The following is a 15,931-nucleotide window of genomic DNA, read 5'->3' on the forward strand; positions in this document are numbered from 1 at the left end:
GCTCCTGACAATACAGTCGGTATGAATTAAGGCACCGTATTTCACACCTTCATATTTCCTAAGGTGTAGAAACAGATAAAAATAGCCAAGAGTGGGTATTTGTGCCCATGCAGAACAGTCTGAGTCACTTCGCTTCAAGTCATAGATTTGGTTTCAGTGTGAAGAGTACTAGGACTTAGCAGGTATAGAGAAATGACCTTGCTTTTGATAGTAATAATTATAACTAAGCTGAAGTCACTCCAGTTAGCGTTAGGCTCAGCGGCTCAGTACTCGTGGACAGACTAACTCCACCACTCTCTGCACGAGCTCGCTAGCTGGTAGGCAGCTGGCTGGCCAGGCTCTGCAGCTAGTACTGGTTCCTTCCTTCTCAGCAGTGGTGCTTGCATGAGCTACATTAAAGCTGGTCTCACCTATGCCTCCATCATCTCCAAATCACTGAAGGTGTCTTCAGAAGTGCTACGCTACCATGAACAGAGATTAAAAAGAAAAACAATTTAACTTAACTTTGATGCTCTTCTCTTCTGTTTTAGTACAAGCCCTGCTCATAAATATTACTTGGCCATTGATCCAGTGTCAGAAGCCCTTTATTTGTCAGATACCAACACCAGAAAAGTCTACAAAGCAAAATCTCTCATTGAAACAAAGGATCTGGCCAAAAACGCAGACGTGGTGGCAGGAACAGGTGATCAGTGCCTTCCATTTGACCAGAGTCACTGTGGAGATGGCGGAAAGGCATCCGAGGCCTCTCTCAACAGTCCAAGAGGTAAGAAAAGAACATTTCTGAAGTACTGGCGTTGGTCATCTGTCATTTCCCTCCTTTTGATGCAACTGAATGTACAAAAATGGCTCTGAGGTGATGATTTAACCAACTATAAGCAAGCTAAATCATTTCATGAAGCTCACGCGTGTTTTTAATACAACCAGTCCTTTATGAGGGCGTAGCATGAGCAGCAGGCTCCAGCTAGCATCCTCTGAAATACTCTTTCCTTGTGTGGCAACACTCCTCTTATTACCTGTCTATTGCAAGGTGGCAGCGTTTAATTATATTTAACATTTTAGCAAATAACATGGTTCCAAAAGTCCATTTTTTAGATTTGATGCGTTGAGGTGACTTGTAATGTTAATGGAGCTTACTCATACACATTAAGTCAGGGCTGTTCAAATCAGCCAGCAAAATCAAGCTTAGTTGGAACTCTACTTCAATCTGTCCTCATTAAATGCACTTTGCAAGATAGGAGCATCTCGCCTACTGCACGTGAAATAAGCATTTTGCTGCAGCCTCCCTGTCAGAGTACGTGCTGTACTGTCACAGGCAAAATGCGTGTGAAGCCTTGAATCCCCACCAGCACAACTAATCCCTGTGCAGCGTGCGTTAGAACTGTGATAAGGTCTCTGGATTTGATCCTCTAAAGCAGCTGATCACCCGCAACTCCCACTGAAATCCCTGGAACAAAGGGTACTCGGCAGCTCCCGTGGCACAGCCCGCAGTGGGCTTTCAGCACGCTTTCCCCGTAGCGCACCGCTCCCTCCTGCTGACTAGCTCTAAGGAAGGGTTTTGATTATTTTTCGTGAGCTAATAAAGGAAGGCTTTATATCAGTAGGAAATTAGTACATATATCCAGGTAGAAACATCTCCAAGACAAGCAAATAATCCTGTTTTAAGGCTTAGCAAGAGACACATTGTAATTATAGAGTGACTTTAACATGTCTTTAATGATAGAAGGTAAGTGTGAGGTAAGTACAAATAAATGTTAATCTTCAGGCAGCTAATTAATGTAATGAATCAATTCTAAAAATAGTAGAAGACAAAAGGTTTCCAGATCCTTTAGCAGGAAAATGATCAATGTTTTATTACTGATTACAATTGATTATATCTAATTACAATACAATTAGGTGTTCCACCTTATTGGGGAAGTATGTTGGTGAAAATTTGTAATACGCTATTTACTTTAAAAATACCCATGCATAACTTGCTTTCTTAGCAGCAGGTCCTAGTCATAGAGAAATTAAGAGCAGTAAAAGTACAATTCATGAGCTCTGAGACAGCCAGCAAATATTAAAATATTAACTGTTTAGCAAACCATGGCTCATATGTTGGCAAATTCAGGTGACGGCCCCCAGCTGCTTTTGATTTAGGCATCTACTCTAAATTACATCAGTTTGCAATTGTCAGATTTGCTATGTTTTGGATTTTCATCTCAAGGAACTGTGGCCTGCCACATGCCCTTTTTGTACAGAGCCTAGCAAGATGCCTCACCAACCGGTAGTCACCAGCACAGTAGGAACAATTAGCTGTGTATTATCATAATGGCCTCGTAAGCGCATGTCCTTGTTTTCCTCTAAACTGTAAGAAGTTGAATAACCTTGGAAAGTAGTAAGTAGTACTTGCCTGGTACCCATAGATCTATTACTTAGTAAGGAAACCGAAAGTCTCACATACTTGAATATGGTTTTAGAGAGTCTGTTGGATCACTTATTTTGCTTGTTGTTGGAATAATTGTCAAGTCGGAAGACGTCACATTTCTACGGAAATAACATTCAAACAGTATACACAAAAATATTTTTTCTAGGAGGCAGGAAACACTGACAAAAATTTTGGTGAGTCCAAATTATATCTTATGTATAATCTATATATCTTTTACATATATATATACACACACACACACACACTATATCTTACCCACGTTTAAAAATACTTGAACACAAAGCAATACAATGTTATGTAGTATTTGACCCCAGAAATAAATTAATTGCTTCTGATTTCTCACCTCTGAGATATTTACAGTGCAAAACCGGGAACCTGATAATGCAGATAAAGACAGAGTAATTGCCCAGAAGTTATTAAATATAATCATTTGCATTATTCAATGACCAGACAAGATTAGCATTTCTTTTTTAAGCTGACAGAGAAAAACTTTTAGCTTTTTTAGTACTCTTCTCCTGTTATAAATGAAAAATAAATTTACCTCTGACTTGGTAGAAAGGTAATATCTGAGAAAGAACTCCATTTAGTGGCCATCTGACCTTGCTTAGCTACAGCTCAGAAGTTGTATTCTTTCTCATTTTTGCTACCGGCTGCTTGTGACTCTGAATAAGGGCTTATCTATATGACTCTGTTTATCCATTTGCAAAATTGATAAGAAATACCTGCTGTATAAGACTTGTGAAACTTCATCCGGCTTGGTAACATCCTCAAAAGTATGTAAATAAGTGTAAATTCATATACTTTCTTATTTACTTCTCTGAATGTTGCTTCAAATGCTCTTTTAACTTTTTTGAACTCATAACGATTTTTGTGCTTCAGTGGGTGTGCAGGTAGGTTTTGGGAGAGTCCTAGATTAGTACTTAATAATTTAAGGCTTTCATCAACTTTTATTTCTCATTATCTTTATTTGGCAAAACTTCCTTTGCCTAGTGACCAGGAATTAAATGCCAGACAGGAAAACATCATGAAGTCACACCAATCAATTATGATTTGATGTGCTTTCCGCAACTTTTGTTTTGTGGGTAATAAACACGTATAGCTTTATCCTGTCTGTTCCCACTTCTCTGTGAAGGACTAGAGATGGGGCTTAGTGAACATTAATCTCCCACTGTTATATGTTGAGCTGACTTTGAAAGATGCTTTTAAACATGCATGGGTGATGTAGTTGAAATGTGAACTTCAATATATTATTTTTACTGCAACTTTCTTTAATTCTATAGAGATCTCAGACTAATGAGTCATGTAATAGATGACCAAGTACTTAAGCAGAATGTGAAATGATACAAGGTGGGGACATAAAATAAGATCTGTGACAAGCTGAACACATTTATTACACAAGAAGATATTGAAAATGAAGAAGTAACTACACAAGATATTAATCATTGACTGAATTCCGATCACCTGAACTTTACCAAGTAACAAATTTTAATTTTGGGGTGGTGAATTTTTTGGAGGGCTCAGGGTTTGTTTTTGATAAAAAGTATTTATGGCACATCTAGTCGCCAACACTATCATTTCAACAATCTGGATTAGCATTACCAATAAGGCACAAAAGGATAACGTCCTGATTTTAACTGGATTAGTCACTGAGTATTGGAGCAGTAAGAAGCACTAAAATTAAATAGAAATACCTGGAAGTTGTTCTACTTAACACTGCAAAGCCAATGCCTGGATCAAAGCCATTAAACACTTACCTACCCTGCCCTTCTGAAATCAGTGGGCTTTAGACACATAAATAGATTCATCTTTCCAACCTTAATTGACAGAGGCAGTGAGAGGCTGAGACAATCAGGTTACCACATTTTTGCTGAGCTGCAGTGTCTCCCGGTCAGCTACTAAGAAAAGTGTCTTAGATAAACATCTGATTTCAATTACCTTGTATTTGCGACTGCCTCCGAGCACCACACAGGACAGCTGTGGTGGAAACACAAACTAAGCAACTTTGGTGAAAACAGTAAGTCCCTCCGGTGACTGAACCCTAAGCTTCAGAAGCGATTTACGACATTTGGAAGCCCAAGCATTAAATCCAAGGATTTAAGCATCTAAGGTCCTGCCCTATCTGCTTTTCGACTCCTGGGTCCGGACCAGACTCTAGAACTAGAAGATAGATGCACACACTGTCTGTGCAAGCTCTGTGTACTGTCAGCGCCTCGAGAAATTAAAAACTGCATACCAAGTACAGAGTACTTGAATGCAGTGACCTCACTATAGATGCAGTGACCTCAAAGCAAGCACCAGGGAAATGTAGAAGGTTGGAGTAAGTTTTAAATACCGTGCATAAAAATACCTTATACACAGCTGTAGCAAAGAACCTTTTTCACTCAGACCCATGGCCATGAACTAGCCACACAAACAAAAGCTCAAATTAAAAATCAGTTCTGCACTGTAGTTTTATTCATTTTGCTTGAAATTACTTTACTAAGGAAACAGTACCCAAAAAAACATGGTTTTGAACATGTGCTCTCCCCAGTATCCTGCATTCTGAAATAATCAGTCTTGTTGCTCGCCATCTGCAGCAATACTTTCTAAAGTAAATAAAGCTGTAAGAACAACTGCTCAGATTAAACCTTTACATTTGTCAAATGACAGTAGCCCGTTTAGGGCCTGCTCCTGCTCTGCTAAAACGTTCCTGTTACTTTCTGTAGGATGCAGACCAAATTCCTGATATAGCCTTTTGCAAAAACAAGACACGCCCCCCCTTGTCATAGGTAATGATCAATACTATTTGTTCAGCAGTCTTTGCTATTCTGTAAGTTCCTAAGACCTTTTCAACACTTCCATACAATTGAAAAAGGAAAGCAGAATGGGATGAGATGTTTCATTAGCAATATATAAAGAAAGAAGTAGACAAACCAAGGTGATTTGCAGCCTCCAGTCATTGTCATGTATGCATCATAAAACCAGCAAAATCTCGTGCCATCTTTGATTCAGCAAAATTTATTCCTTATTTTTCTCTTCGGTAGTCTTAGCTACCTATGAGTTCAGAAGTCTGGGGATCTTGTAGAACAATTAAGTTAAACTTTTTGGACAGCAAGTTTTCCTGAAGTTCTTCTAACCTTCATCTGAACACCTAAGTTACTCACTTTTCTGCTAACCATTGTCAGCAGTAAATATGACCCCAGTCATCACATCTCAGGCTCAAAGCAGGACGTTTTCATTCACAGTCAGTAGTTTAAAATGCTGTTTGCTCCAGCTCTGCTGTTACGCAGCCAAAGAGAACAACGCCCGAGTGCAAGGACCGAAGTCATGTTCCAGCTGACAAAGAACTGCTGAATATTTTGCCGCTAGTACTGAGACAGTAATGAAGTAAAGATGACAAAGATCACAAAGCAACAGACTGCAAATCACTTGAATCATATTTTGAGTGGTGTATTATGGTAACCTATAAATAACTAATTGCATAAAATTGCTTTAGTAGTTTCTAGATGGCAGCTTTAATTAAAAGCACCGGAGACATTTAGAAGTTTAGAAATGGATGGCACGTAATTTGCCCTTTTACCAACCATAAAATGGTAATTAACCAATTTGATTCACTCCTTCCTATTAAAAGTTTTATGAGAATCGCAAGTTCCTTCTAAATACAGTTTTTCTTCAGCAAAAGGTGGCATTCTTTTATCAGTCCTCACCAGTAGTTTTAGATGTTCTTTTACAAATTCTTCAGAAGTTTAATTAGAAGTTTTCAATATAAAATGCTCATTTGCAAAGTTTTTAGCCAAGCAAAAAGTGTAAAGTAGAATTTCCAGAAGTGGGCAATATATAGCTCTAGCTGCTGTTCATTGATGTGTTCAAAAGGATTTGTTCCCAAAAAGAGTCTCTTAGAATGCAAGTGTAGGCTCAGGGGGAGCAGGAGAGGGAGAGAAAATACCTTAGTGGGGAATTTTCTGTACTACTTTCAATCCATATTTTCAGCACTATAAGCTTAGCTCCATTAACATTGCCGTGCCAAAATTTCTAGACTGAAAGTTCATATGTGTAATAATCAATGCATTTTGACTTTATGCCTATGAAAATTACACACAAAAGTGACCACTTTATTTTCAAAGTGTCATTTGCATTTGTAATTGTGTACATATGTGCACTAAGGCAGACCTGTCAAGGGAGATAGCCCTTTTAACCAAAATCACTGCTGAGAGCATATAACAGGAGAGATTATAGTCAGCCTTCTGTGTTTATCACGGTTGTACTCAGCCCATCTACTAAGTACTACCTTGTGCAGAAAAGTTACAAACAGCAAAACTTTTTCTGCAGAGTCTTTCTAGTGATGATACTTCATAGCCATGTGTGATTGCACTAGCAGCAGTTCATTTTTAATGTTAGTTAACAGAGTTTAAATGGTACTGATTAAAAGACCTCTAAGTGTTATAAATGTTGTTCCAAGATGTCTGCACATAAATCTACTGGAGATAGATGTTCATAAGAGCTACTGTTTTACATTCAGGTAAAAAAATCTAGTCCTGTGTAAGACAGTCCCAGTGACTAAATATGAACTACAGTCAGTCCTTCAGTACAAGCACGGTACTCAAAACCAGATTGTGGTTAGCCCTGAGTCAAAGAATGAGACTAAATCCTTGCACAAGTTGATTTTGTCCTTACTCAGACATCAGTCTTTAATGAGGAATCTCATATCCAAGCAAGGCAAGTCTGTCATTTGTGCCAGACAGTGTCAGTTGGGCATATAATTTAGTGCTATGGTTCCTTAAAAAGACGAAACCAGGCAGAGAGCCTAATACAAACATCTCATTCTCAGTGCAAAGAAAAGGCACCAAAAAAAAAACCCTTTTTTACTCACTCGTAGAGTGAGCAGTGTTCCTACTTGCACTCAGTGCAATTCATTACACTCAGCATGTGCATGTTCCCTCTCCAAGTTCCTCAGTGATTAAAGCACAATTGAAGTGCTGCATGTGATTTGATTCTGCATTACATTGTACGTCAGAAAAGGATTAAAAATAAGCTCTTGGAGTACAGATTATGTGAAACATCATGCAAGATGTGACAGGAGCATTAATGACTCCAACTCTAATAATGAATAAATTGGGACAGTTTAGCCACAAATCTGTATTTTGTTTTTCAATGGATCCAGTATTAGGCTATTTGTCAACAAGACTGAAATGCACAAGTAATTTTTTCAAATGGGTAAAGTTATGTTGTTCCAGTATACAGAGTAAGCACTGGAAACAGTGGTCTCTTGTTGAACATATATACACTGGTACTTGAAGAAACTGGTTTATTAGGAAGTACCAGGAATTTATTACCTTTAGTATAAATACTGAATATTTTTAATGCCATCACACTGGCATATGTACTTCCCTTGCAGATAGATTGCCTTTCTGCAATGGCTGGAGAGCAAGATGTACACTGTTAATGTCAAAGGATCTTTGGTTTTCTTATATAGTCAGTGTTTGAAATCCATACAGCAACACAGCTGAGTAGCTTTATTTCATCGCAGCATAATTTTTGATTTTTTTTTTTTTTTATGTAATGGATGGTTTGCAGCCAACACAGCCATCTGTTCACAGGGAAATTGCGTAAAACAGAAGATGCGCTTGCTCTGGTGATAGATCCTGGCCTCGTGTTATCCGCGGCATGGATCCGATCCAGGGCTGTGTTGCCCAGATGAGAATCCTAGCTCCTCGCTTACCATGCGGCACCATCCCTCTGCAAAGGCAGACTGAGACACAACACATGTGCTATAGTTCCCACCCGCATCGGGTTTCTCATTTGAGCCTGTGAACCACACTGGAAGGTAAATCATATCCCATCCACGAGGCAGTATCAGTAAGGTTAAACACACCCGCAGCAATCATAGCTGCATGCCCACCACCAGTCACATACAGCGGTCCTTGCTCCTCACACCTTCCCCACCACGGCAGTCCAGCATGGCTTTTTCTTCTCAAAAGGAGTCTTGAAGAGACTCTCAAAGTAGTAGGAGGCTGGGACTGAAGAAACTTTTGTCCCCAACCTTCACACATCCCTGAAGAAAAAACCCTAGAACAATTTCATAGCAGCTTTTCCATTTACTAATAATCCCTCGGCATGCGTCAGCGTCGCACCATAAAGCTGATCGGAGCAGGACCGAGCCCAGGCAGGAGGGTGGGAACCCCTGAGCATCCCAGCGAGGTCAGCAGGACATACATCAGAGCCCAGCTCCACCTGCTCGGTGGCCCCAAACCATTGTAGCAGAGTCAACACAGCCCTTCTCTTTTTCTGAAGAGAAAATTCACGCATGTACAGACTAAACTGCAGATCATGGCTCAGGCCTTGGGAACTACCATCATGAAAACCTCCACAGACTCCTGCTCCGCCACAGAGGGTGCAGTCCTCTCAGTGTGGTTTGCTCTGTCAGCTTCTGTCATGTGCGCTCCCTCAGGATAACATTTGGAAAAACCTCATCAGAGTTAGATATTAATTGTTCATATGGTCTTTAATAATCAGGCAGGATTTCTTTTTGCTTCAGGTGGGAGTTTTAGGGGGGATTTTTAGTAGCTCAGTTGTGTCAAAAAAGACCTTGCAGTTTGCTTCACACACCAAGCCTTTGTTTCTGAAGCGGCGGCCAGCCCTGCGGCCACCCCCAGTTCTAGCCTTTTGCACACACAAGTCTCTTCAGTGCCGAGTCTCTTCGGCATGCGTGAGGGACAGACAGAGGCCGTTCTTTCCCCAAAACGGGAACACACAGGTCACCCTCCCAACATCAAAGCCTTTTGAATCTCAGATGTACACTTTTACCTCAGCTCTCCTTCAAACCTTCAGCTTTTCAGCCTTAGAATTGGACCTCTCGGAAGCAAACAGCCGTGAACTTGCCACTCATGCCATCATTTCCAAAAGCACCGTCACTCTCTAAAGAGTAATGGTTCTCTGAGGGAGCCAGTACCAAGGAGGCACAAGGCATGAGCTCACAGGCCAGCAGGGAGACAGGCCCTAAGATGGCTGCTCTTCCTTTAGCCTTTTTATAACCTCACAGATTTTCCCCCCCCCATCCAGCCCCTCCAGGTGTTTTCAGTCCCCCAGGTGATTTCAATCCCCCAGGTGACATCCATCCTGGAGAATGGGATGTTTCAGTGATCAGCCATTTCACATAACGAAGTGACGTAGCCTAACCCCGTACCCTGCAGCACTTCATAAGTCTGTGGGCGTTTTTTGCCCTGGATGGAGAAGGTGACAGGATGGTGAATACCCCTCTTCTAATGGTGGTTGACAGCTGGATGAATACACTGAATTAACAATTTAAAGAACTAATTTCAGCTACCAACACTCTGCCGATAGATAGCCTGAAAGCTGGACGTAGTAGGAGCACGAGATGCTGAAGTTAACCACTGTGGCCTTTAGGTTTTTTTGGGGTGACACCCTCAGAGCTTTGCAAGGTGCCTAAACATCACCTGCGGTGAGGAGCCACCTCTGGGCGGTGGGGGCCATGATGGCAGGGTGCCATCACGGTGCCACAGGTGAAAGCCTGTCCCCTGCGAGGCCTTCGCAGCCTCGCTCAGGTCAGCCTGCTCCGGCAGAGGGGAGAGCCGAGCCCTCGCTAACCTTCTGGCCACGACAGAAAAACTGGCATGGACGTTATTGCTGCTTTCTGTTGGAAAAGAAGCGGCCCTGGGCAGTTTGTCTGGGTGTTCACACTGTAAGGCAAAGCGTATTGCACGCAAGTGCGTATGTAACTCAATCCCCAGGCGTTACCAGCTGCAAGGTACGGATTCACTTAGGGGCCGGGGGGACTGTGCCCCCGTCTCCCAGCCCCATGGGAGATGGATGTTCCCCATCAGGGCCGCCTGGTCCTGCCCCCCTGACTGCTTGCTCTGCCTTGCCCCCCGGCTACAACTGCTCCTATATATTTAAAGAAATTAAATTAAGTGTAAGGAAATGGGGCTGGGAGGTGAGGGAATTCAGTTTGGGTGGGTTTTTTTTTCTTTTTTCTTTTTTTCTTTTTTTTTTCTTTTTTAATGGTCTGTGGAATTGCTGTGTGAGATCCTAACTGGCGTGCAGACAGGTGTTTTGGAAACTCGGAGTACATGCAGCCTTCGGTTGTGCTAAATGCAGGGGACAAAAATCAAGAACCGTATAAGCCACTGTCCAAACCATCTGTTCAAGTCCTCTGCCTTTCATTTCTGTGTAGCAGAACATAAATTCATTATTAAAATAGCTTGGCTGTGCACAGCAGCTGCTATAATTGCAAAGTTATGCAACTTTAAATGGGAAATTATGAAGTAGTTTAAAGCAAGAAATCGAGCGGTTTTGGTAGAAAGGATTTCACAAACCTAACATGAATAGAAGTGCTTTTCTAGCTATATTTTTAACATTTCAGGGAAAAAGATCTTACTTACCATTCATGCAATATAGAAAAGTCTAACAATCAAATGCAGGAAGAACTGGGGCGAAAGCGTTGGACTGAGGCAGACCAGGGACAGGCATGAGTTGTGACTTGTCTGTTCCAGACACTGCTGGTGGAAGGCAGCAAGCCTTCCGTTCCGCGGTTTCCCCACTGAAACGCAGAAGACCGTGACCTTTCCTTTTGCGTAGCCCTCGCATTTGTTTCCGGCTCCATCCCCCCTGTGCGGTGCAGTGCACTGGTGCTTGAGCTATTGCAGATCCAGAAGTGGGAGAACGTTTTCTAGCTGTTGTCGTGAGGCTGGTTGCAGTACGTGACCATCGCCTTGGGCAGCACTGCACTGCAATACATTCTGCAGCACAGATACTCCTCCCGCCTGCTTTGCACCATTTGTATGTACAGCCCAGATCACAACAGAAGTCTCTCTCACTTTCTGTGGGCGCTTCTTCCTTGCTCAGATGCTCTGCTAATTCAGACAGTAGAGTAGCAAAAAAAAATTTCTTCTGGGTGAGAATTAAGAAAGTGAAAATGAAGAAAAATCAACTTGTAAGGTAAGTTGTTATAAGAAGTAGTCTTGTCCCACTCTGTGATGGACATGAAGCAAAGTTACCGAAGAGCCTAATTCTATGTGTATAGAATTAAATTACAAGCAAAGTCTCTGCTGTTTTGTCCTGTTTCTTCCTCATATCTTCCCTTTTTCTCTGTAAGTCAAAGACAGCCTGATTTATGGGTATGATCTTCCCATATACAATTTATATAAGCCTCAAATAGGCAACGGGTAGGGAAAAAAAAAAAAAGTCATACTTTTTTTAATCGGCAGGTTTTCAGAGTCCAAGAGGAGAGAACACGTTTTAAGCTTATACTTTTTAATCTAGATAATGTCAGTACTAACACTCTTTTTTTACCTTTTCCCTTCGTCCAGGTATCACTGTAGATAAGCACGGATTCATTTACTTTGTTGACGGCACCATGATTCGGAAAATTGATGAGAACGGCGTGATCACAACAATAATAGGTTCGAATGGCCTCACATCAACCCAGCCATTGAGCTGTGACTCTGGAATGGACATCACTCAGGTAGACGCCTGGTTTTCATGTGTTGTCACTTTTCTACACATTGTGGAGACAGATAACTTAGTTTCTTTTACAAGGGTTATATATCAGAATATGCTGGATGAATCAGGTAATTCTGGACTGCACAGTGTGGAGTGGATCTTCTGTTCACATGGTTATTTTCAGGTGTGCCATATAAATGCAAAACTATACACCTGATTTTTTTCCAGGACGTGGCATATAAATGTGTAGAGGGGATTGTATAAAAAGTACGTAATGCTTTAGAAACTTGCTCGCTACTCTGAGATGTATCTTCTAAGGAGTTTATCAGATGTTGAGAGTACCCTCTTTTAGTCCAGCACAGACTGATTTGCTTGAACTACTAAATGGAAAAAATACATATTCTGTTTACATCTAAGTCTGTTCTAAATCATGGAGGAGCATTACAGTAAGTAATTACACAATAGTGGTATTGCAGTGAAGCTACTGTATTTCAATACATTTCTCAAAGTGCTTTTCAGTTCTTCTTTCAAGACCAGTGTAAAAGAAATTTGACTAAAAGACACTTACCAAAAATCTCTATTGTGCTAAAAAAGATACATAGATAAACATGAAGAAACATAAATGGTACCCTTGACTAGTCAGTGAGACACACTTAAGAGATAGCACAGGGAAGGGATTGGCCTTTGCCAGTAAACACTTGAATTAATCAGCTTCAAAACGGGGGAAAAGCTGTCCTTGAAAAAAATCTTGAGGCATTCAAGTAACATACTAAAGTTATATTATGGACTGTGTAAGCTAATAACTAGGATCCAGTTAATTTTGCATTTCATTTTCCCTCTGCCCTTGTCTCAGTCCTTCCCAATTGGAAAGTCACAGTTAAAATACACTGTGCAAGAATGGTAAGAGCTTGCTCCTTGTTTCTAAGTAGACTTTGAGTAATAGCAGATGACTATAGTCTTGTATTCACATACACGAAGAACGTGGAGTCAATGTTTTGGGTGGTTCTTACCAAATTTCCCAGGGACAAATGATGGAATCTAATGCTGCTGCCACAGAAGCACTCGGGGATTTTGTTACTAGAGTCAAAACAGAAAAATGTGTCCTTGTTCCATTTCACCTGTCGCTGCACCTTAAGTATGTGCAGACGAGGGGAGGGGAACCCCAGCTTTCCTGTTCCCAGTTCTGGGATGGACAGGCCTTTTTATTCTCTCCGGGCCAGCAGACACGTAATTATTCCATGTAAAGCAGCACAGGGTCAGCTGGCTTAGCTGTGCTAAACCCAAGCTTAAACTAGCCTAGTAATTGTCTTAAGATCGTATGGCTTCAGGGCACCTTGGCTTCTGCTCTGGCACCTCTTCTTGCAGGATAGCCAGTCCTGCAGATGATGAGCAGGAACCCACTGCAGCAAGCAGTGCTCCTCAGCTGGAGGCACTGACTCTCCGCTCCGTTGCTGCATACCAGCTGGCAGGAGCGATGCTTGATGGAACTTGAAGCTGCCTGAAGCACATTTGCTTGCTTCTTGGATACATATAACAGCTGCCTGGGGCATCAATAACCAGATTAGAGATCTCTGAGGTGCAGGGAACGGTGCCAGGTGCAACATCTGCTCCCTGCCTTCTCCTTGTGAGCTGCATCTCAGGCTGTACAAATAATTGCTTTACTGGCCATATAATGTGTGGCTGTGTATTTATGTTCAAATTTTTGCTCGTTTTGCTCAGTGACAAAATGTCTCACTAGATCTGAAATGGTGAGTTTTGATCGTTTTCGATTCCTTTTAAAAAATACAAATACGTTTTAGTAAATAAGTTGCAGCAGGGGGGCTGGTGAATGCAGAAATAAAATTATTTTTTAAATTAAAATTAAATTAAAAAGGTAAACTTTTGGGGCTGAAATTAAATATGCCAAATTTGTAAGTAGATTTAAATAGCCCTAAAATCTTATTTTTTGGTAGGTTGGCTACTTGCCAGAAGCAGGTTCAGTTTACCTTACTCTGCCAGATAGTTCCATCGCCATGGAGAAAGGGCTTCTGAAAAATTGTAGATAAGAAAAAGCATGTCATAGGGCAAATTCTTCTTCATATTGCTCTCAGGACATCAGCATTCAGCTCAGGTAGTGCCTTCTTTTCATAGAAACAGAAATAAACTTTTTTTTCCCCTGAAAAATCCAGGTGCTTCCATGCTGCAGCACCTACGGGAAGCTATTGCTGCACATTTTTCAAAATTTTGCAAATGTTCAGCATTCTGGGAAATCAAGATCTATTCCTACCACATAGATTGAAATAATCTTCAGATAAATTGTGAATGCATGCCAGTAAATATTCTAAACAACATAATAAATGATGACATACTAAAGTATCCCTAAAAAGTGGCCGGTCTCTTTTTCTAAAGTCTAAGTATAGTAATACTTAAATTTCCGTCACTGTTAAGTGAAGTCACATTGTGGACAATCTGCAGTACAGATGTACATATAGCTTTTGGAAGTATTTCTTGTTTGGAGGATTTGTTTTGTGAGGGTTTAAGTGAATCTAGTTCTTGAAATTTTTCACAAAGTCCATACATCTGAGTTTTTTCACATACACAGTAAAACATAGCCATGAAATAAATGCCAGGAATGCATGTTCTGAAAAGAAACTGTATCAAATTTGCTCATCTTCTAAAATTGTTGCTGATAACCAGAAAACTCTATGAAATAATCACATCCCCTTGAAGTCAAGCATGTTAATCTGAAATGATATCAACGAAAATACAGGAATGATATTTTCACTTAGTAAGAAACAATTGCATATCCTTGCAAGACTGCTGAGTTTATTCCAGAATGGCATATACATAAATGAAAAATTAATTTGGCCCATCTCCACTTAAATTGTTTTTTGGCTAAATTACAAATGGCATTTACATCAAGAGAATGTGGGTTGCTCACAAATTGTGCATTTAGAGGGACTTATGAAATAGGTTAATAAAATCAATTCTCAAAGCTAAATTTGTTCTGACAATAAAATCAACGACTTGCTCAAAATCAATATTTCTTGATTTACCAAAGTACAAAAAAGTACTCTTGAAGTAAACACTTGAATAACTGCCCATTGCGAAAACAACCATAAATGACAAGCTTTCACTTTAAAACATTCACTTTAATAAATGAGTTGATTATGAAAGGGTTTAATCATTTATTCCAATATCAGTTTTGATGGAAACACTTCTTATTAATCATTCTGTGTTTGTTAGTCACCACCTTCTCATTCTTAAGCATAGTATTCTGCATTCATAACAAGGGGAGGGAAGGACAGCTGGGGTTGAAAGATTAAATGTTGTGGCAAATAAACCACCAAGCTCTGACTAATTACTTCAATCTCATACTTCACTGTGAAGATGTTAATCATGTTAATCTGAATTTAGAAGGAAAAGGACATTCGGTTGAGGTGTTTATATGGTACACCAGCGTTCTCAGTACTGTTTCAGCATGTACAAAACTTGGATGACTTTTCTTCTCAGCACAGATTATTTTAGTGTTCTTCAATTAGTTAATAAAGAGTAAATCTAAAGAAAACGGCTATTCAGACCTAGGTTTATGAATATATATGTGTATATACTCAACACTGGTGCCAGGATTTTAGCAGACACCTACATTAAAATCAGTTATTCCAGTATCTTTCATTCTGATAGAGGTGGTCATATTTTTTGAAAATGCTGCCCCTGAAACCCTGAATACTGGAACATGAGCTAAATTTTAAAGGCAAAATGATTTTCAAGAATATCAAAAGGTGGTGTTGGTCTTCACATGTTCTGCGATTTTTAATGTTCACCACAGTAATCTACAGCGCCCAGAATCTGAATGCTGGACTTTCCAGTTGGGTGCCCCTGTTGCTCAATCCTTGGCTTCTTCTAGGTCTGGTTCCCAGTCTTCATTTGTTCTTTGGAAGCTGTTTTGTTGTAGGTTAATTAAATGTTTCATAAACCTATGTTGAACTTTTGCATCTGAGCTGGAGGCCCCATGGATTGAGCTACATGAACTCCCAGCTGTACGGTCTACTGAATACCTCCTTCTGCCAAATTGAAGCCCAGCTGAAG

General features: G+C 40.5%; 1 protein-coding gene across 2 annotated transcripts in view; it reads left to right on the plus strand.

Annotated features, from left to right (window-relative positions):
• The window catches only part of TENM1 (teneurin transmembrane protein 1), a gene marked incomplete at both ends in the record, with an annotated part of 257,520 nt that overhangs the window by 199,946 nt on the left and 41,643 nt on the right, over positions 1–15,931 (plus strand). For both annotated transcript variants that reach the window (XM_082004271.1, XM_082004272.1), the window contains 2 exons: positions 531–763; positions 11,731–11,885. In XM_082004271.1, coding sequence (XP_081860397.1) covers positions 531–763; positions 11,731–11,885 — 388 coding nt within the window. The remainder of the gene's footprint in view (positions 1–530; positions 764–11,730; positions 11,886–15,931) is intronic.

The sequence above is a fragment of the Phaethon aethereus genome (assembly GCF_964289735.1).
Source record: "Phaethon aethereus genome assembly, chromosome: 10".
In the NCBI taxonomy this organism is placed as follows: Eukaryota; Metazoa; Chordata; class Aves; order Phaethontiformes; family Phaethontidae; genus Phaethon; species Phaethon aethereus.